Source organism: Engystomops pustulosus, chromosome 2 (genome assembly GCF_040894005.1).
Source record: "Engystomops pustulosus chromosome 2, aEngPut4.maternal, whole genome shotgun sequence".
Taxonomy (NCBI): Eukaryota; Metazoa; Chordata; class Amphibia; order Anura; family Leptodactylidae; genus Engystomops; species Engystomops pustulosus.
The window spans coordinates 101,806,729-101,829,718 of record NC_092412.1 but is presented as its reverse complement, the minus strand read 5'-3'; the positions used below and the strand labels follow the sequence as shown (position 1 = coordinate 101,829,718).

At 42.6% G+C, this 22,990-nt stretch overlaps 1 protein-coding gene across 1 annotated transcript in view; it reads left to right on the top strand.

The window, feature by feature from the left end:
- The first annotated feature begins 16,130 nt into the window (after positions 1-16,130).
- Positions 16,131-22,990, top strand: part of LONRF2 (LON peptidase N-terminal domain and ring finger 2) — a 53,442-nt gene continuing 46,582 nt past the window's right edge. Inside the window, exon 1 of the mRNA XM_072135782.1 lies at positions 16,131-17,420. Coding sequence (XP_071991883.1) covers positions 16,664-17,420 — 757 coding nt within the window. The 5' untranslated portion in view covers positions 16,131-16,663. The remainder of the gene's footprint in view (positions 17,421-22,990) is intronic.

The following is a 22,990-nucleotide window of genomic DNA, read 5'->3' as shown; positions in this document are numbered from 1 at the left end:
TAAGCAATATACACTGTGTATATTTTATTTACATTTGTTAACATTCTGAATAACATAAAACAATATAATGGGGATAATCTACTCATCCCTTTCTGCTCTAAACTGCTAAACTGCCTTTCTCTTTGGGATGATTGCTGGAATCGGTGAAACCAGGATCAACAGGTTACATGCACCCAGTTTCACATCTACCTTAGTACCTTTTTAGGGACTAGTGTTGCATCTCCATTTGTTCGAAACTGCTGTTACTTCTGCCTTTTACCAACCATGTTCCAAGAATTGCCATCCTAAAAGACCAGTTTGTCAAGTGAATTGGTATAATTTTATGCCACTAAGAACAGGTATAAGTCTTATACCTTACCTCTGTATAGTTGATGGAAAGACTTGGATCTGTTCTGTGTGTTTGAAATCACCTGCTTTTGGCTCAAAATAACTGAAGGAAATAAATGAAGACTCAACGTTGATGTGCACTGGCCCTTAGGATAAATTCACATGACCATTGGGGGACATATATACAGGCACCGTATATACGTCCCCCATAGGCCGGCAATCGTGCAGCATCGTACCGTTCCGTACCCGGGAAAAGATAGGACGTGTCCTATCTTTTCCCGTATAACGGCGCCGCGCACCGTATATCTCTATGAAGAGGGGGAGGGGGTGAGCAGCGCTGATATGTGTCTGCCGTGCTACGGTATGGCGGGCACACGTTAGTGTAAATGCAGCCTTATCTTGTATGACAAACAAGGTTTTTTTGCATCCATGATCTGTGAGTATGATTATTTTGTTTCATTGGTTTTTACTAGCTTTCTGACTATGCTATTTGATCTATTTCTACTCTGATCCATCTCTTTTTGGTTTCTTCTGCCCATCTTTTCTAGTACAGGCAGTCCCCGGTTTACGTACAGGATAGGTTCTGTAGACTTGTTCTTAAGTTGAATTTAAGTTGTAACTGTATATTTTATAATTGTAATCCCAGCCAAAATTTTTGTTCTCTGTGACAATTGGATTTAAAAAATATTGGGTTGTCATAAGAACGAGGATGAGCAATAAAGCTTAATTGCAGACACCTGTGATAACTCTTACAGGTTAGAATTGTAGCCGAAGGCTAATGTACAGTAAATTACCAACATCCAGAGGTCCGTTGGTAGGGGTTGTCTGTAAGTCGGGTGTTCTTAAGTCGGGGACTGCCTGTACCACACATCAACTGATGTGCTATTCAGCCCAAACCCCCTCCAGCATCCATCTATTCACCCTCCCGCTAATGACATAGGCTCCCACTAACAACATCTTCCCGCACGCCTCGCTGATCACTGTGCGCGTTTCCTTTCGTTACACTGTCTTACTAATCGGTGCAGAGGTTGTGTACTAGGGTAGCAAAGGGATGGATGCGCAATGAACAGTGAGGTGCAGTGAGCCGTCTCACAGCTGTCTGCGCAAGTCAGGATTGCAAAAAGCCTATGTTGTTAGTGGAAGCATACGTCATTAGCGGAAGGGTGAATAGAAGGATGTGGGACTGCCCGAGACTGAGTGCCCAAAATGCAACCAAAATCGATTTATTTACCATAAAGTGCCAACATTTAATGCAGTAACTTATTGCTACCTGTTCTTCAACATCATTCAATTGTATTGGCTCTCCTAGGGACACCAATACAGTTGATAGAAGGTGGGCAAATTCAGACCATCATTGTAGCTTCTTTCCAGGAAGAATGGTGGGTCCAGCAGGAGGACCTCCAAAGACAATGCAGTTCTATCTACACCTTCTCACTTCTCCTGCAGTTTCAAACAGCCAGTGAAGTGTTGCTTTAAAATAGAGCTGATAGCAGCATCCCTTAAGTTGCTTGGGACTGCAGGTAGATTTGGTGGATGTGGTCCTGTTTGGTGAAATTGTGATGATGGCCTGAGTGCCCACACAATGGGCTCCGAGTGCCACCTCTGGCACCCATGCCATAGGTTCGCCACCACTGCCCTAGGACATGGGAGCGTGAGCTGCCAGGGAGCCAGGTAAAGTTCAAAAGAGCATAATTCTAAAACGAAGTACTGAACAGAAAACATAAAAGCATGTTTGCTATGCACTGTTCAGTCTCTGTTGGAACCTGTCAACGGTGAAAAAGAGCCCTCTGGTGACAGGTTCCCTTTAATACCAGTCTACAGGGAATCATCATCTGAAGAGTTTTGGACCTGTAGTGTTAACTGACAGCTTACATCTTATCTGGCTAAATTTGTTGTAGTATTTTCATAAAGAGCATATACAATTAATTTTATTTTCTAATTATAATCCTATGCTAAGAATAAAAAAGTAACGTCACTCTCAAAATCAAAGTGAATAAACTTCCAACTTTGTTCAATTAATTCATAGCCCCTGGACAGAGCTTGTGATCTTGGGTATTTTAGGACCTGTGATTGACAGGAGCAGGGGTGCTACTATTTTCTCCTGCTTTCTAGGACCAAATGTTCTTACTTCATTGAACAGTATTTATCTGCAATGCTTTCATGATGGCTGACCCCGGGTGACTTAGATGTGCTATTACACATGTGTAAGCCATATGTAGTATGCACAGAATAGTTTCACATACTGCTGTATATATTTTTCCTTCTTGTACAAAGATGCAATCCTGGGAAATTAAACAGCCTGGTCTGGGTGGGGAAGGGGTGATGGAACATGTAACCATCTAACTGGCCTTTTGTTTTAACAATTTTGTTAGTATAATTTCTTGATGATGGTGAAATGTTCTCAATTAACACAAAGATGGGAAGGATTGTCAACTGTTAATGGCAAACATTTGCTCACATCATCCCTGTCTTCATGTACATCTCTGTCACCTTTCATTTGCCAGAATCTAGGCTCTACCAAACAGGGGTGGTCTCAGTGATGACACCCCCACAGTTCACAAGAATAGGGGTTCCTAAGGGGTCCGAGGTACCTCCGTTGGACCTCTTGATGCCCTCTGAGATGAATGGAGCAAACGACTGCGCATGGTTCGGTTCTTCTCCATTCACTCTATGGAGATGACAGGATTGCCGAGCACCACTTTAAGAGCCTAGATTCTGGCAAAGGAAAGATGACAGAGATGTACAAGAAGACAGGGACCAGGTGAATCTGCAGCACAGCAACCCCTTTTTCGATCCAGTTTCTCCATGGCTAAAACTTTGCATTTCTGAAACATTTCTTAGTTTGCAACCTTCACCCCTGCCAAATTAGGCTCCAAGGATTTGAGTATGGGACCTTTACACCTCTTGAGGCTCATATTTCATAGTCACATCATCTACATAGGCAACTACCTTCAAAGTCAAGCTGTAAGGGATTGCCACCCCCTGTAACTCACACCTCTGCACTGGCATGTCTATGGTAGAAACAACAGGTGTTCCCAGAAGAGGCCTGGTCCAAGAACTATGAGGCTTTCCTTTACCATCAGCAACTAAAGGGGGACATCTAAAGCATTAAAGGGAACTTAATAAACCTCTACCACTAAGTTGTCAAGCATAAAAACACCACCCAGATCATGTTTCTTTCATGACCCAGTGTGGTGGAATCATTGAGAAAATCTACTTTGAAGTGAGATGTAAACTGGTTGTATAAAGACAAGGAGGTGGAGAGTTCAACACAGAAGTCAAGCTCTCTCTTCCTCAGAATGTCCCGTTCACTGTAATTGATAGTCCTGCATCAAGAGACAACACTAACCAGATCTCCTGAAGTATGATGCACAATGTCAATCACAGAAAAGGAGGCATTCAGAGCTCCCCCCTTGACTTCAGTGTTGAACTCTCTGCCTCCTTGACTTTACACAACCAATTTACATCTTACTTTAAAGTAGAGTTTCTGGATGATGTCACCAAACTGGGAAATGAAAGAAACAATAACTAGAAGGTGTTACGCTGCTTGACAATATTCTGAGGTATCAGCAATATCACAGACCTTGGGAGATTTATCGATGTGTCACACATTGTACACACAGTCTTCTACTGCGCCAGATTTATCATTGTGTCTGATGCTGGATGATAAATCTGGTGTAGTTTAGGATTTTTGAGTGTTTGCACCATCTATTAGTTGGTCTAGTTTAGTGCACCAAATAAATAAATGTTTTGGTATACAGACTTTTTTGCTGCAATGCCTCTTTTCCTCTTTTTAAAAGTGCCTAAAAACAGCCCAAACCCTTAGGGTGCAGTCACACCCACTGGTAGCACTGCATTTACAAACGAAGCGCTAGGTAAAACTGTTCTAGTTGTTGGTTCCTGTCACAGGCCTCTGTGCCATTGGTAAATAAGATCTCGCTTACTGCTGAGCGCTCTATGTTGATGGCTGAGTTCCAGTGCAATATAACCACTGTGTATGGGGCAGATGTAAAGCAGGAGATGGAGATGGCTGGCTTAGATAGGGCATAGCCACAGATGTCATTGTAACGCATTCCTGGTGCAGGCCTCTTTCACACTTGTTAAAGCCAGCGGGTGATGCAAGAAGAGCAGGCCGCATGGTAACAAAGTTCCCGTGGGGTACTCACAGTGTATTTAATAGGTCCTGACTAAGGTTAAGTGGAAGGAACAGGTCTTTAGTACTGCAGAAGTCAGAAAGATGTCCTGGAGACCTCACTCAGACCAAGGATAATGATGGTATTTGGAGTGCAAGGTGAAGTTCGGGCAGTGCCACAATGTTACCCAGCATTTACCCAAATCCATTTGCCCAAGATGTTAAATAAATTAAAGAGTTATGCCCTCCACCCCCAAATTGTACCAACTCAAAAGAAAAATGGAACACACAGTGAAAGCTGCAAAAATGATGCCCACATGAATACAGCACACATATGTTTTTCATCCATTTCGTTGCATTCTATTCAACTCCTACAAGAAAAAAAATAGCTTAAAAAAATTCCATAAATTCGAATTTTGCGCTCTAAAAAATTGTTCCAAATTAATGGGTTCATTTAACAGTAAAGTTTTTTTCAGTTGTATACTACCAGTACCATACTGTTTTGGTCCAGGTAGAATAAAGCAACATGTACCGTATATACTAAAGTATAAGCCCACCGAATCTAAGCCGAGGCACCTAATTTTAGCACCAAAAAACTGGGAAAACCTATTGACTCGAGTATAAGCCGAGGGTGGAAAATGCATTGTTCACAGCCTCCCAGTATATAGCCAGCAAGTCCCCTGTAGTATACAGCCAGCCCCCAGTAGTATATAAACAGCAGTCCCCTGTAGTATACAGCCAGCCCTTTATTATATATCTAGCCCCCTTTAATATATAGCCAGCCAGCCCCCTTTAGTATATAGCCAGCCTCCTGTGGTATATAAATCACATAGGGAATAGAAACTTTTATTAAATCCCTTAAAAGAAAAAACAACACACGACACACTGTCTTATGTTAGAATTACCAAGGTGTATTAGAAGTGTCCTGGTATATATTTCACGGCCTCTTGAACAGTGCACTATTTACTCCTCAAATACAAAACAAATACACTATCCAGGTAGACATTGTGACATTAGTCACCAAAGCAATAACACATAAACCCACTAACCCTACACGGTTTCGCTGTTAGGGTATGACAGCTCCTGAGGGGTCTCACTGTAGGAAAATAGAACCAACCAGTGTCCTCACAAATATACAATATTCACCAAAAAATATATAATAAGTAGTGTATTGAAAATTCAAAACACTGTCCACTTGATGTATCCATCCAAAAGCATCACATGTTGCACATGTACATGTAGTCAGGTTGGGTTATGCATTAGTTGTATTATATTGTCATATGTTAATAATCACAAGATGGTATGCATATCCCCTAAATTAGATAATCAGGCTACAAATAAGTCAAGTATACATGCCTATACTGTGACATTCTATAAATCTACAAACTACAAACAGATGTACGCCAGGTATAAGTACATGGGTCCTTTCAGTTAATTTGTCAAGGTATTCCCTAGTTTAGTGGTGGCGAACCTATGGCACTAGTGCCAGAGGTGGCACTCCGAGCCCTTTCTGTGGGAACCCGGGCCTTCGTCCCAGCACACCAGACAGGACTCAAAGAATCTTCCTGCAGTGCCAAACAACTTAAAAGATGTTGCTTTCTGTCATATTTTGATACTTACTTTGCTACTTGGGACTGTAGGAAGAGGGAGAATGAATAGAAAGGGACGAAATATCTTTGGAGGACCTCCTGCTGGCCCCATGATTTTCTCTGTGTACAGATAGACACTGGAAAGAAGCCAAAAATAATGCAAATTCCCCATCTTTCTACTGTGTTTCTGTCCTCAGGAGGCCAGTATGACTGAAAGTTGTTGAACAGTGAGCAATAAGTTACTGCTTTAATTTTTGGTTGGCACCTTGCGATAAATAAGGGGGGTTTTGGGTTGCAGTTTGGGCACTCGGCCGCTAAAAGGTTCACCATCACTGTCATAGGTGGTGTCTTCTACCTCATTCTCTAACATATAAACTATATCTGGAAATTCTGTTTCAATGTATTCTGATACAGTGTTTGGCAGCTACAAATAGTTAAATTTGCTAATTCTATTTTTATTTTATTAAACACATTTAAAAAAAAACTTTTTCATAGTCCAATGTTAAAATCTGCATCTCAAAAGAGTTTTGTAGCCATGGACTATCAAGAGTCATAGTTTCCCATCACAATCGTGATGTATCAGTCCATCTCAAATTTTTAATAAGGAATATAAGTGTTATAAAAGTTAATTTGAAAAAATTTTTTAGCAAATGGCGTGTGTGAAGGAAACCATTACGTTTTGGACCCCTGAAGGGTTTGCAAGATCACTTAATTATCCTGCAGTATGGCTGCATATGGTAGGATCGATCAGACAACCTAGGGTTATAGTACTCTAGGGGGTCTGAAGAATAGTGAGAGTAAAAATTAAAAAAACTAAAAAAACTAAAAAATTATAATGAAAAAACCTAAACACATTAGGTATTGCTGTGTCTGAAAAGTCCTGATCTATCAAAATAAAATAACTTTTTTTCACTGCTGTTAACCCTGTTCGCAAGATCACTTAATTATCCTTTTTAGATACACCCAGAACACACGGGTTCTGAGAGGTGCAGAAAATGATTTAACCGGTTCGCGGCCGCCCGCCGTGTATTCACGGCGGCGGTCGCGTCGCGCTGCATGGAGAGGGCTCACGGGCTGAGCCCTCTCCATAGCCGGTAAGTCTTTGCCTCATATTGCAGCAAAGGCTTACCGGTAACATCCGCGATCGGTGCTAGCACCGATCACAGGTGTTTTTGCAGCGTGGGCTGCCGGCAAAGCTGCCGGCAGCCTCAAACAGATAGCGGCGCATGGGCGCCGACATCTTACCTGGGATCGCCGCTCCCCGTGACGTCATCGGGGGGCGGCGATCCGTCTCCATGGTAGCCTCGGGTCTTCCGAAGACCCGAGGCTATTTCGTTTTAACCCCTTCATTACAAATGTGCTGATAGCACATTGTAATGAATGAGGAAGAAAATCCCCATATACTGCCACACTGTAGTATGGCAGTATATGATAGGATCGATCAGACAACCTAGGGTTAAAGTACCCTAGGGAGTCTGAAAAATGGTATAAATAAAAATAAAAAAAAGTTTAAAAAAAAAAATTATAATAAAAAAACCTAAAATTTCAAATCACCCCCCTTTCCCTAGAACTGACATAAATATAAATAAACAGTAAAAATCATAAACACATCAGGTATCAACGCGTCCGAAAATGCCCGATCTATCAAAATATGATAACGGTTTTTCAATGCGTTTAACCCCGTAACGGAAAAAAGCGCCCAAAGTCGAAAATGGCACTTTTTTGCCATTTTGAAAAATCTAAAAAAATCTATAAAAAGTGATCAAAAGGTCGTACAGTCCTAAAAATGATATCATTGAAAATATTATCAAATTTCGCAAAAAATGACACCACCCACTGCTCCGTACACCAAAGCACTGCTCCGTACACCAAAGTATAAAAAAGTTATTAGCGCCAGAAGTTGGCAAAATTAAAAAAATTATTTTTGTACAGGAGGTTTTAATTTTTGTAAATGTATGAAAACATTATAAAACCTATACAAATTTGGTATCCCCTTAATCGTACCGACCCAAAGAATAAAGTAGACATGTCATTTGGGGCGCTCAGTGAAAGACGTAATATCCAAGCCCACAAGAAAATGGCGCAAATGCGTTTTTTCACCATTTTCATTGCATTTGGAATTTTTTTCCCGCTTCCGAGTACATGGCATGGAATATTTAATACCATCATTAAGAAGTGCAATTTGTTACGCAGAAAACAAGCCGTCACACAGCTCTTTACGTGTAAAAATAAAAAAGTTATAGATTTTTGAAGGTGGGGAGTGAAAAATGGACATGAAAAAACAGGAAAGGGCCCGGTCCTTAACCGGTTAAAGTTGTCCACACAACTTCTGAATATGAAACAATAAATCACAACACTGAATGGCTACAAGACCCCTTTTACTAGCCTCAGCTAAACAGAACCTTATCAAACCAAATAAGCTACCAACAGTTCTCCTTTAGTATAAGCCCGGTCCATAACGGGATTATATAGGGTGAGGAACCAGCCAGGTAGCATGTATATGACGGAGACACGTATGTTTGGGTTTGTGGATCGAGATAAAAGATTAGATTTTATATTTAATTGCCTAAGGGCACACTAGACAAAACAATATATACAGTAGAGATATATAAAGTTAAACAGAGCACAAAATACAAAGGAAGCACTACAAGTATCAGCAGTTCAGTAAGTTAGTTACATTGTGCGTGGGCCTAATGGAACCTGATAGTCCACACCTTAAGATCTTCCTCTGCACTTGATGGTATAATGGGTACCCCGACAAAGACAATGGGGATTCAGAGGTGTCTGATTATATCTGGTGCAGACACACCTTTGCCAACCCACAGGAGGGGTCATGGGTCCCTCCTACCTGTTTTTACGTCCAGAACCTCTCAAGAGGAAGTCATAGGGTCAGGGTTCTGGTTTCATTGGATCCCAGTGAATCCCTGGATTGCATTGATACCAAACCTGACGCATTTGCTATGGTCCTATCCAGAGATATTAATATATCTGGACCCAAGGATACTAGAGCCCCGGGAATTGGGCCACTAAGATTTCCTGATGATAAGAAATCCAGAAATGTAGTTGACCTTGGGCTGAGATGATCCATAACTATCCCTACTCAACATTTAAGAGTTTTTGTGACTCTTTGTCTCCTGTTTGAAAATGGGGGGAGATCCATGGAGACGATTTGGCTGCAGAGATCCTTTGAAGCTACCACTCCTGGAGTGATCGTAAAAAACCTAGCTAGCTCAATTAGGCCAATTAAGCTGAGGCCGGGGGGAAATGGGGGATTGGGTGGCTTGATGAACAGGACAATATCTGGCCTGTGAATCTCCCTTGTACCTATATGATCATCACAGCATGGATCCAATTGGGTTTTCCCTTCAGTTTTACTAAAGTACTTGTTGTCAGCAGAAACTGGAAGGGACTATTGAATTGAGGTCAAGACTCTTAATGATATTTTTCTTAATATTACCTAATCTCTTGAACTAGTGAGATCCTTGAAAATTATGAAAAGAAAGAGAAAACTCCAAAATCTACTCTAGTACAGTGCTTGTTTAAGGATACCATGTAGTCTATAAATCTACTACCATGCATTTGTAGCAACTGTGAATAATAACATCCTAATATAGGAACCAAATCATAGGACCCTGTATTTTTTATGGGACATATACACTACCGTTTAAAAGTTTGAGGTAACTTAAAAATGTACAAATTTTTTTAAATAAAAGCACATTTACTTTTAAGGCAGCTAACATGAAATGAATAATAAATACACTGTATACATTGTTAATTTCCAAATTTAGATTTAAGCTGCCAACATCTGATTTACCTAGGTGTATATAGGCCTATTTCCAACAACCACCAGTCCAGTGGTTTAATTGTACAATGGGGCACATTTACTTACCTGGCCGTTGGAGTTCACTGAAAGTGCATTGTCTGATGATAATGCACTGTGCCGCAATTCACTAAGATTGTGCGCCCGATATCCTGCATGTGTCGCTTCCCCGCTGAGGTCCAACAGAGTTCACCATCTTTTAAGTGGTTCTTGTAAGTGCTAGGGCTTCCTAAACAATTTGAAAGTTAAACCCCGCGCTCAGTCCGAATCAGTCGGCCACAACACACTTATACAGAAGGTCCCTGAAAATGTCATTCACAAACTCCTGAACAAATGGCATCACTATGTCCATCACGGGTGTTGAACGCCTTTTTCCATTCGTCTCCCTTGCGGATCCGGACGAGTTTGTAGGCCGCACAAAGATCCAGCTTGGAAAACGCTTTGGAAACGCACACACAGTCGAACAGCTCTGTAAACAACGGCAGAGGTAGCGTTTTTTAACCGTGACCTTCTTCAGCCCTATATAGTATATGCAGGGAAGTAGAGAGCCGTCCTTCTAGGTGACAAAAAAGAAACCTGCGCCAACAGGAGAGGAGGACTTACTTATGAGAGCTCTTTGCAGGTTCTCTTTGATGTAGTCGGACATGGCAGCCGTCTCAGGAGCTGAGAGATGGTAGACATGGCCTCTAGGTGGTGTGGTTTCCATTAAAGCTGCGTACAATTATGTATGAGCTGTAGTAGAGTCTATAAGGCTGATTACTCAGCTTTTCTGGGAACAGATATAACTGGTGACCTATAGATATGACTAAGCACACCTTGGATAGGATTCAGAGCTGCCTATATGCAGGGAAGTAGAGAGCCGTCCTTCTAGGTGACAAAAAAGAAACCTGCGCCAACAGGAGAGGAGGACTTACTTATGAGAGCTCTTTGCAGGTTCTCTTTGATGTAGTCGGACATGGCAGCCGTCTCAGGAGCTGAGAGATGGTAGACATGGCCTCTAGGTGGTGTGGTTTCCATTAAAGCTGCGTACAATTATGTATGAGCTGTAGTAGAGTCTATAAGGCTGATTACTCAGCTTTTCTGGGAACAGATATAACTGGTGACCTATAGATATGACTAAACACACCTTGGATCGGATTCAGAGCTGCCTGTTAGGCTGCTCCTTATATAAGAACAAAGTCATTCAGCGCTGTCCTGTGACCAGATACATGAGTACATTATGATACAACAGATGGGATTATTCGCCACAGGTCATAACCAGGCGGTGACCCGGGTGTGACGTAGTCCTGGTGTTGTATAACACCCAACAGCCACTTACATAAACTACTGTACGGTGGGGGCTAGGAGCACAGTTACCTCACGTGTTATCCTGAATTCCCCGAGAGCTGACAGTCCCGCTAGCGACCACTAAGGGGCAGCACTGTGATGACTCTAGCTGTGGTCACACAAAGGCTCAGTGTTCTCTAGAGGATCCCAGACACAGACAGTCATAGGTATAGCAAAGACCGTAATCCGCCTTTGCCCTGGTATAAGCGCATTAACCTATCCACTGCTGGCTCGATGTTTATTTGTATTGTATTTGATATGTATTTCTGTGTTGGGGTGAATTTTTTGTTTTTACCTTTTATACCGTACAAGATTAAAGATACAAGCAAAAGAAAAAGCTTGTTGACAGTGATTTGTGATTAATACATGATTTAACACAAAAAAAATCTGTCTGTATCAGTCTGTATCTTTCCAATTTTATACCCATAGCAATAAAGCCCATTTAACCTTTTTCACAAGATGGTGTGCTGTCGAATCTTCTTTATTATATATATAGGGCCGGATTAAGGTTGGTGGGGGCCCCTGAAAAATTTACCTGTTAAACAAAGGGCAAACCTTTAATTTATTTATACACACTTCACCAGTTGCAGAATATGATAATACATCGTATTATCAGTACCTCGTAGTACTACATGACTCAGCTGCTGCAGAACTTCACAGTACACAACTCAACTCCTCGAAAGCCTCATAATACAGACCTCAGTTAAAATAGGTTGTCTGTGTTGGATAAATAACAGCACAGTGGCCAGTAATAGTCTGCAAACAGAGACACTGAGCTACAGGAACCAAAGTAGTTACCGGAGCCATAAATGCCGCAGTGGGGGGGGGGGGGGGGTTTAATTATTAAGACTTGTACGCAGTTTTCCAGAGTACAAGCCTTGAAATAACTGCAATTTTTAGTCCAAGGCCAGGAATATCTATTATTTCTGCAGAAAAAATTGATATTCTGCACAAAATATAAAGATCATGTCAAGCAAGGGCTGAAGCACAACATCCTCATCTGTGAATCATAGATTCGGTGGTGGCTGCATGTCACAAACCAAAACCAGTGTTTATTTTCCTTAAATATGGAAACCACACTGTCTGTGAAAAAAACATGTTCATGTGAATAAGGACCACACCATTTTAGTTTTTTTGCGTTTCCAGTTTTCACTCGTCGTTTTTAGAAATGCATAACTATTATTTTTGTTTATGGAGCGGTTTCTGTTTATGTATTCAATTCAAATTGTTAAAGCGATGTTTGCCACCACTTATGAATACCCCTAGAGAACACCTGATTTGCGCCATTTTCTTGTGGACCCATTTTTATTTTTGCACTGTTCACCCCAAATGAACTTTGGCTTATGGACCTTTATTATGTGTCCTTTTTTGCGGGACCTGATGACGTTTACATTGCTACTATTTTGGGGACTGTACAACATTTTGATCACTTTTTATTAAATGTTTTTTGGTTTCAAAATGGGAAAAAGTGGCGTTTCGGCCATTTGGGCGCTATTTTCCATCATGGGGTTTACTGTTTTATAATAACTGTTTTTATATGTTAATAGATTGTGGCTTTTTGGACACTGCAATAACTAACATGTCTATGATTTGATTTGTTTATTTTTATATCAGTTCTAGGGAAAGAGGAGTGATTTGAATTTCATTTTTTTACTACTTATTTGACCCCCCAAGGTGCTCCGGCACAGTGTTCTAGATCCTGCCCGATGACAGCTGCTAAGGGATCAGAACGTCGCTCCCCAATGATATCACTGGGAGCGGCGATTCAACCCAAAATGGTGGCATTTACCTACTGCCAACGCATTGTGGCATACATGTACGTCCTAATGCCCTAAGGGGATAAAATCACAGATTCTGACTGTGTGTGCTGGTCTGTGGGGTAGAAGAAGTTAAGGGGTCTATGGAAAGGTAAACAGGGTGGGTTTTACTAAAGTACACAGGTTTGCAATAGGAAATGCTGCCAAAATAAAATAAGGCACCTTTACAAGACAGCAGCCACTACATACCGGGTAACTAGTGGTTAAAGGACATCTACCACCAGGATGAAGGTTTGTAAACCAAGCACACTGACATACTGGTGTGTGCCCCCTCTGGAAGGATCTGCTCATCTTTTAGCTTCTTATGTCCTTAGTTTTAAGAAATAAAGAATTTAAAGATTTAGCAAATGAGCCTTAGGGGCTCCAGTCTCCATTGACATCTATTGAGCCTGGAGCTCCTCAGGTTCATTTGCATAATTAAAACCTTTATTTTTATGAGAACAAGGTCCTAAGAAGCTAAAAGAAGACCACATCCTGCCAGTGGGAACACACCGGTATGTCAGTGTGCTTGGTTTACAAACCTTCATCCTGGTGGTAGAAGTCCTTTAAGAGTGTGAGAGCAGAGACCCGGGGAAAGGGAGCACTTATCACTTATCTGATCCTGTGCTCCCATAGAGAAGTTACAGGTCAGACACTGCTGCGCTGTTCAGGCTCCTCCTTACACACTGCCGGCAGCCTTCATCTTCGGTCTTCTCTCTGATTCTCCTGCTGCTACTTACAAGCCGAGCAGGGATTTGCCAGCGTCAGTGAGTTTCTCCTCCTCCTCTCTCTCTATCCACTGCTTCTGCAATCCTGCCTCCTCCTGCTACTCTGCTGTAAAGCTAATTTGTATAGGCGTCTTGACTATGCTGATATATATGAGTGCATACATTATATGCATAGAGAGGGATGGTGGAGGCCCCTCTTCACCCGGCCATATACATATATGTATATTATATGTGTACACACACACACATACATAGATAAAATGTATATTATATATACACCCACACACATACATAAAATAATCTTTGTTTATATAGTGCCATGATATTCCATAGCGGTTTACAAATCATGAAGACATAAACTAGTAAAATAAGACAATATAGAGTGAGGGTCCCGCTTGCAGGAGTTTACAGATAAATGCATATACATATGTTTTATACTCAACTTCATCTGGTTCCAGCACTGATTTACTATAGATATCAGGAATCCAATTTTAGTGAAGAGAGGCCGCTGCTGGACATTTTATTAGTGAAGGGAGGCCACTGCCGGACATACTACTAGTAAGGGGAGGCAGCTGCTGGACATGTTATTAGTGAGGGGAGGCCGCTGCTGGGACATGTTATTAGTCAGGGGAGGCCGCTGCTGGGACATGTTATTAGTCAGGGGAGGCCGCTGCTGGGACATGTTATTAGTCAGGGGAGGCCGCTGCTGGGACATGTTATTAGTCAGGGGAGGCCGCTGCTGGGACATGTTATTAGTGAGGGGAGGCCACTGCTGCGACATGTTATTAGTGAGGGGAGGCCACTGCTGCGACATGTTATTAGTGAGGGGAGGCCACTGCTGGGATATGTTATTAGTGAGGGGAAGCCACTGCTGCTACATGTTTTTAGTGAGGGGAGGTGTTGCTGGGACATGTTAGTTAGTTTTGATGCCTTCAGTGTGAATCTACAATTTTTATAGTCATGAAATACAGAAAACTCTTTGAATGAGAAAGTGTTTCCAAACTTTTGGTCTGTACTGCATCTATCTGTCTGAATATTCTGAATACTGATTGTTTCGATTCTTTTGCTTTCTCCCTGTGTTTACCAGTGAAGAGTTCCCTGCAGTGGTGATGCTTTATTTATATACAGTGTGTGATCAATGGGGTCAGTCGTGATATATATACAGATGCATCATCAAATATTTATGTAATAGAGAGGCGCACAGTATATATATCTTATAAATGGTGGATGGTATGTAATAGAGGGGACACAGTTTATAACTAAAACTGGGGGAAAAGTATCTATCTGTATTTATTACAGGGGGAACAGTAGGGGTGTGGCTCACTGATATCTCTGACTCTTCTCCTCTCTGAGGCTGCCAGAGATGAGTCAGAAAAGCTAATTTGTATATCACAAAATGTCTGTAATTAAGAGCTAATTTTAGGTGATATAATGAGGACTTGTAACCCTTTATCAGCAGACATTGTTAGTTAGGGGGGTCAAAATCTGGTGACAGGTCCTCTTTAAGGAATGACACTACATATGTTAGAACTAAATTGGGGAAAGTAATATCTAAGCTAACTTAGTGGGATAGTGCTGCATATACTATAATCTATACATAAATGCTTATCTCTAATATTTTTAGAACGTTGTGTGGGCTGTTTATGCTAAAATCAGGGAGTATTGTATCAATTTTAATGACCCTTTGGGTGTGGTGCGATTTTTTGAAGATGCACTCTGTAAAATAAAATACTTAGAAACTGCTCTGTGTTCATGCATTTGTTACCGGTTGCATTTTGTTATTGCAAATGTTAACAGCAATGTAATTCTCCTCTGCTCAGCTGTTGTAAACGCTAAGTGTGAACACAGACTGAGGGCGCCTTCCCACGTGGCGTTTTTCTTGCGTTTTTAAACGCATCCAAAACGAAAGTGGGATGGGGGTTTGACCAAAACTCATTGGAAACGCATGCGTTTCAGGTAAACCCACCTCCCACTTTCATTTTGGATGCGTTTAAAAATGTGAGAAAAAACGCCACGTGGGAAGGCGCCCTCCAAGACACAAAAAGTACTGAATCTTTGCTCATTCACAATAGAAAGTGCATATTACCCAATGATAATTACTGGCTTACACAACAATCTCTTTGATGGGTATAAAACTGGAAATACATATTGTTTTCATCATGTATCACTGGCACTAAATTTTGGTGATATCTTTTACCTTGTCCGCAATAAAAACTACATTTAAACACTCCAGCAACACAGAAGAGCAGGGGATGCTGCATTGATATTAACACGTGATACATCACAATCATCAATTTCTATTGCGCTACGTTGGTTACATACAAGTCATTGTACGCTGAATCTGTGCCCATAAGCTACTTCCGCCTGCAATCACCAATGACTGCACAAGGCGGCTGTGCCAGAAGGGCAGTGATGTCACCAGTCCCCTCCCCGAGTGATGACGTCACGGCTTAGTGGATAGGACGGGGAGGGGAGCTGCTAGAGCTTTGTAGACAGTGAGGTGCACGGGGCACCCTGGTCACATTACCTCACAGTACCGCAGCAGGCCCGGGTGCTCACTCCTGTGAATGAGGGCGCTCACTTAGTTGTCTCTGTGTCTGGCGGCCGCTGAGGGAAACCCCTGTTCTCTCCTCTAGTTCTTGGTTCCGAGCCAAAGACGGGAGCTGCGCTAAGGCAATGACAGTGTGCTGCCAACTTGCATCCCGTGCTGGCAGCTGCGCTGAGCATGGCTCCTATGGGGCACCAGGGCATCCTAGGAAGTCCAGTACACTGTAATCCGATCTGCTGCACCGCTTATCCCAGGAAACAAAGGACTGTGCCATTGGAAGTGCTCATAGCATGGCCTCACTGAGGGAGACGTGTGACTGGCAGCTCTCTGTCATGGAGAAGATCTCTTAAAACTCATGGAACGCTCCTGACTGTCCTGTGCTGAGGAGTCTCTAACTATGGAGGTAAGATCTTTGCAGCTTTCTGACCCCTTCTCCTTGGACCCCCATGGCCTTTGCTCTGAGATGCTGGGGGTGGCAGAAGAAGCCTTCAAAGCTGGTAACTTTGAACTGGCAGCAGAGATCTATGGCTCTCAGCTTGATGAACTGCCCCAACCTGAGAGATCTTTGTACCTGAAGAAGGGAGATGCTTTGGCTTTGGCTGGACGGGTTACAGATGCGTTGGCCTGTTACACAAGGGCAGCAATGTTACACCAGCTGTGCCCTGAGGAGCTTGGCATACTGGTGGAAAGTATCGCCCAGAACATTAGAGAGAAAGAACTGAAATTACCCTGTGCCAAGATGAAGAATGACAACCTATATCCTGTTGAAGAGAATCAAGAAACCTCCTGCACTAAAGACATCCTACAAAATAGTGAGCAATCCCTTGCATCTGACCTCTTCTCCTGCCCTGTGTGTGGGCTCTTACTGCTGGACCCAGTCACTTTAAACTGTGGACATTCCTATTGCAGGAGATGCCTATGTAAAAGAAAATCCACTGAATGTAGTAGCTGTAACATTAGAATAAAAATCATAGTGGACAACCATCAAGCACCTTGTATGGACTTGAAGGTTAATGTGGTACTTGGCAGCTTGATAGAGAAGTGGTTCAGTGTGGAGACCAAGGTACGGAGATTATCTGTAGACGGCGATACACTACAGGAGAGCAATGACCTAATAGGCGCATTAGAAAAATTCAACACGGCTTTGGAGCTGGGTAAGTGGTTTACATCACCTAGACCTTCAAACCAATGTAACCTCAAAATACATGCTGTCAGGTAATATGTCAGAATCTTAGTAAATAACATTCTTTTCCTTGTGAGGTTAATCTTTTTATTGCATATGATACAAATCTATATATAAACCACAGGACCAAGCTGACAATCGCTGGGTGCTACTGTTTGGCAATTCCTAACAGTAAGACAATTGTTCCGCCCATGAGATGTTTTTTTTTTGATAGGATAGCGCATGGTTGCACTAAATACAGTACTTTTTAAATAATCGGTTATTAACTGTCATTTTATTGGACTGTGCAATTGACCTGTTAAAAAGTAGAGAATGTGCTGGTCACAACAGTTTTTTTTTGTGGACCACTAAAGAACTATTGACTGTGAAAAACTAAAGTAGAAAAAACTTTTTTTTTGCAGCTGAGACTTGATACTTTCGTCTGCAAGTACCCTGAAAGGGGTATTCTCATCTGGACAGTGTCCGTTACAAACGAGATTGTTGTCCTTGGTACGACCACCGCTGCTGGAGGGATTGTGCAATCAAATAGTTTCTGCATATGAAATGTCCAGGAGTTCCTGCATGTCCCAGAGCCATCCTGTGATGATGATCGCTGGTTTACTTAATTAAATTGTTAAAGGGGTTGTCCGAGACTTTACAAAAAAAACAAAGGTGGCCAGTAGCGGACTGCTTAAAAAAACTAAACATGTACTTACCTGCCAGCGCCCTCCGGGTGCCCCATGTAAACAAACATAGCCGTGGAAGCAGCTTTGCATTCAGCTTCCGGACAGCCGAGGTGGCCAGCCACGCCCACTTGTCCCTATTCACAGCATTGTATATGTGGGAGAGATGGGTGTTGGATCCGGCTGGAGGCTGAATACAGCGCTACTGCCTCGGCTATGTTAGTTTACATGGGGCACAGACCAGAGTGAAAGCGGCGCGGCACACCCTGATGGCGTTGGGAGGTAAGTAGATGTTAATTTTTTTTTTTTTTAAGCAGTCGCCTCCTGGCCACCTTTTTTTGTTTCTTTTTGGTTTTGTAAAGTCTCGGACAACCCCTTTAACAGTTGACTTTACAAAACGCAACCTTTAATCCCTACCCACACATGGTCATAATAGAAAGTCCTTGCGGGAAGATACAGAATCAAAACTCGCAGGTGTGAGGCACGGCCGGTCGCATGCGTTTGCATTGAAACGCATATACAATCAGCTGTGGCCCACCTCTGTGGAATACTGTGGATGGAGGGGATAGAAAGGGGTCCAAGTAAAGGAAAGCCTATCCTACTGCTGAAGCAAAATGATGTAAGGACGTCAGTGTCAGAAATGGCAGCCCTAGCAGATCCTGCTCTCCCTAACAGCTATGGGAGCAGCCAAGCTAGTAGTAGGGGGGTTGGGGTAGTACAGAAAAACCAAGACCGCTAGTGGTTGTAGGGGACTCTATAATCAGAAAGACGGATAGAATAATTTGTCGCCAAGACCAACTTGGCTGAATGGTGGAGGAGCCTTAAGAATCATTTTAAAGAACTAGATTCAAAGCTTAAGGGAAGGACCTACAAGGTACACATAGAAGATAGTGGGAGCTCAGGGAGTTAAATGCATGGCTCAGATCCTGGGGTAGAGCAGATGGATTTGAGTTACTAGAGCACTGGGCTGTCTTTTTATTGGGTGACAGGCAGTTTTCCACAGATAACTTGCACCTAAATGGAAGGGGGGCTGCTCTGCTGAGGGATAATGTCCCAGCAGGGGTGGTGTAGTATTTAAACTACAATTGGGGGAGAAGAAACTAAAGGGGTAGACAGGTTCGAGAATGGACAGCCTATGTTGGTGGGAGGCTAAGTGATTGTTTAATGGGGGAGCAAGGCAGTGGATATGGAGCTCCAGAGGTTACAAAACAATAGTGAAGCTATATGTGGCAGTAATATTAATATAAATCAAATTTAAATAAATGTGGAAAATTAAAGTGTATGTTCACAAATGCCAAAAGTATTGCAGACGAACTGGGTGAGCTTGAGGACCTGGTATTGGAACTGTTAGGGCTCATTCACACAAGCTTAATTGGAACCCATGGGAATGTTCACCATAAATGCCTATAGCGCCCGGTCACTGTGCGGTGAGCACATGTTGTCTCACCGCATCCAGAGGTCGCATTAACGCCTCACCACGTGTCATAGACACGCGATGAGGCGCCATTATCCCCCAAAATAATTGCCGTGCTTAAAGTTACGCTTGGCAATTATTCCCTGTAGCGCGCAGGCTGAGCGATTCAGCGCGCTGCAAAGGAGGGAAATGTCAGTAGCGCGATTGCAGCGCGCGCCGGGCCGCTCAGCGGGACACGTGACACAGTGATCAGTGTCAGGGGCGCGCACCGGAGAGACCCGGAGTGAGAGCACCGGCCCCGGGGGGAGACATGTGGGCCACAAAGATGCTGCTCCCCGTCCTGCTCCAACTCTCCCTGCCCACAGCTGCCTGCGTTTATGTGATCAACTGGACCGGGTGTGTGTCGTGTGCAGTGTTCTGTGTGTGTGTCGTGTGCAGTGTTCTGTGTGAGTGTGCTATGTGTGCGGTGTATTACTGAAATTTTCATACTCCTCCTCGGGTAAAAATACTCCTCAAAAATGGTGAGAGGAGTATTTTTACCCTTCTTGAAAAATGTTAGTGCAACCTCTGACCGCACCGTGGTCGCGCACGGTGAAGTATAGAACATGTCCTTTATGTCAACTCACCTCCACAAGCAATTATTTGAACTGCAAAATCAAAATTCAAAAAGCTAGTGAAACCTGTCATCATGGAAAAATGAGCTTCCTGATGACAGGTTCCCTTTTATGTATCCTTGCTTATTCTGATTTTTTTACTTATTTCTTTTTAATGGCACTGTGAGTAAATAGAGATTGTTTAAACACCAATCATAAACCATTTGCTGTATCTTGTGCAGAATTTGTTGTGGCAAATCTAAAAACAAATCTCACATTGAAGTGTTCTCCTGGATTAACATATTATTGGCGATTAATGGGTTGAAAACCACAAAAGAACCTTTACTTAGAATCCACTTCCCCTCCATTCCTGTGTGTGGCTCAGTCACCACCAGTCTGCAACAGTGGCATCAAATTGACAACATTGGACCGCTACTTTCCTTGGCCTTGTTGGGCTGCAGCAGACGGTTGATGTGATGGGAGACCGCTTGTGATGGGAGCCGTGCAACACCTTCAGAAATTCATTCATACCAGCCACATCTACTTTGCACCACAGTGCAATTGTTATAGTCCCCAGTTGTGGATACAATGTAAAAGGTATTCAAATATATTAACCGTGTCTTTTTTTTAATTTTGTGTGGAAAACACAGTACAAAGCTATTCCTTGCCACAGTCAATGAAGTGGAACTTTCTTATCAGTGAAGGGATCAGTATGTCCACTGAGACTGCACGTACACAGGAAGGGAAATTCTCTGACCTCTACATTGGTGCACAGTGCTCTCTCTGCTGCTGACATAAATCATGACGACTGAAGTTTTCATCACGCTGGTTAAAACTGCAGTGTACAAAAACATGCAGCAGGAAAGAGTTAATAGAAAAGCACGGTTCGCTTCTGCAAAATACCATGTATTTTAGAAGACCGCCTCTTATCCAGACTAGATTTCCTGTGGCAGATTTTATTACTATTGTCTATACTTGCTGGCAGTATATTTCCTGATCGTCCACCTGATAAGACCACTCTGGGTTTTGTCATCCATAAGGTTTCACTGTATTCTGTATTCATTGTCTTTTCAGATTGTTTTCGAAATTGGCATATTTTATATATTGCTTGTATCTCCAGGAATTGCCCAAAGGCGGTTTTTGTTCAGCAGTCGTCGTACTCGCCTTAGAATGTGTTATTCAGCAGAATAATTATATAAAGGCAGGGAGCATATTTTTCTAATGTGTGTATTATCCTTATAGTTGACTATTCACCTGTATCAGTTTTACATTATGTAGTACATGAGAAATATTACTTTCATATCTAAATCTGAGTTATAGTTTGTTGTCCTGATGATGACCTCCACTCTTTTCATAGTACATTATGTTCCAGGTGTAGCCTTTCCTTTCTTGGCTATTAGCAAATTCTATAAGGTTTTTTGTGACATCACTGAAACATGCTACATAATTACCAAACCTTTTAATAAGTGAGTGCCCAATTACCAGTGGCAGACAGGGCTGGGAGCCCTCCAGTGAACTTGATTCTGGGGGCCCATCTACTGCTACAAGGAAACATTAAAGAGGACCTGTCACCCAAATTTTCGGCACTAGGAGCTGCTTACCAAAGTAAGCAGCTCCTAGTGCTTGAACAAACTCCGCAGTGTTAGTGATAGTGTTACTGGAGGTTTCCGGTAACGCTATCTAAGGCTACATTCACACTAACGTATGGGGGACATATATACAGCCGACGTATATACGGCCAATATACGTCCTCCATAGGCAGCAATGGACGCACGGCACCCTACCGTTCCGTACCCGGGAAAAAGATAGGACCTGTCCTATCTTTTCCCGTAATACGGCGCCGTGCGCCATAGGTTGCTATGGAGAGGGGCGGGGGTGAGCTGCGCTCACCTCTTCCTCCTCTGCCTGTGCACTGCCGTTGCCCGGTACGGGCGGGCAACGGTAGTGTGAATATAGCCTAACACTGCGATTGGGTACAGTGTAATTGTTAGGCAGCTCGCAAAGTTGTCCGATGTATTCATGAGGGGGCAGGGTTGGGACGTGGCTAGGAGCGGGCGGGGCGGTCCGGGGAAGAGGCAGCGCCTCGGACCGCCCCCTCATGAATACATTGGACCACTTTGCGAGCTGTCCGATGATTACATGGTGACAGGTCCTCTTTAAATCTACAATTTTAGATGATTCACACAATGATTTTAAGCACTCCTCCCTATGAGAGAAGAGGGGTGTGGGGCACTCGCCAACGGAACATATGCTACACCCGGGTCCAAGCCCTGGTGTAATGGCCTGTATCTGGTGAAATTTGGAAGGTAACAAGGCTTGGTAGTGTTGATGTTGGGGTTTCCTTGACTTACAGGAAAAAGTAACACTGGTCCGAGTGGCACATGTGTTTGCAATGTAATGTTCCCTCTGGGAGGTGCTGGGCCAGTGGCTAGCCCACAGTGGTTGATGAAGCCTCTTTACCATTTCCTATCCAGAAAGAAGGTGGTCACAAAGGGATGGCGGTAGGTAATGTGCCATTTTTCCATTTTCTCCTGTCCTAACTACTAATGCCTTTACAATAAGCCATAAAACTTTCTAGAAGTATAATGTTTAAAGTTCATGCATCATCAAAAATTATAAATTATTTATAAAAAGTGTGTATTCTCAAGCAGTACTCTAAAGTATAATCAGTATCTAAATCGATGTTCAGACATAGTAATGATCAGAAACTTGCATTAGTATTCTTGAATCAAGCATAATCTGTGTTCAGTTTTACAGTGCATTGACACCTTTTTACCTTTCACCTAAATCTAAATGTTATCTTTTTACAGGGTAAATATCATAATCTGCTATTTGTTTGATGTCTGTGTATAGTTAGCCAGGAAAGTCTGTC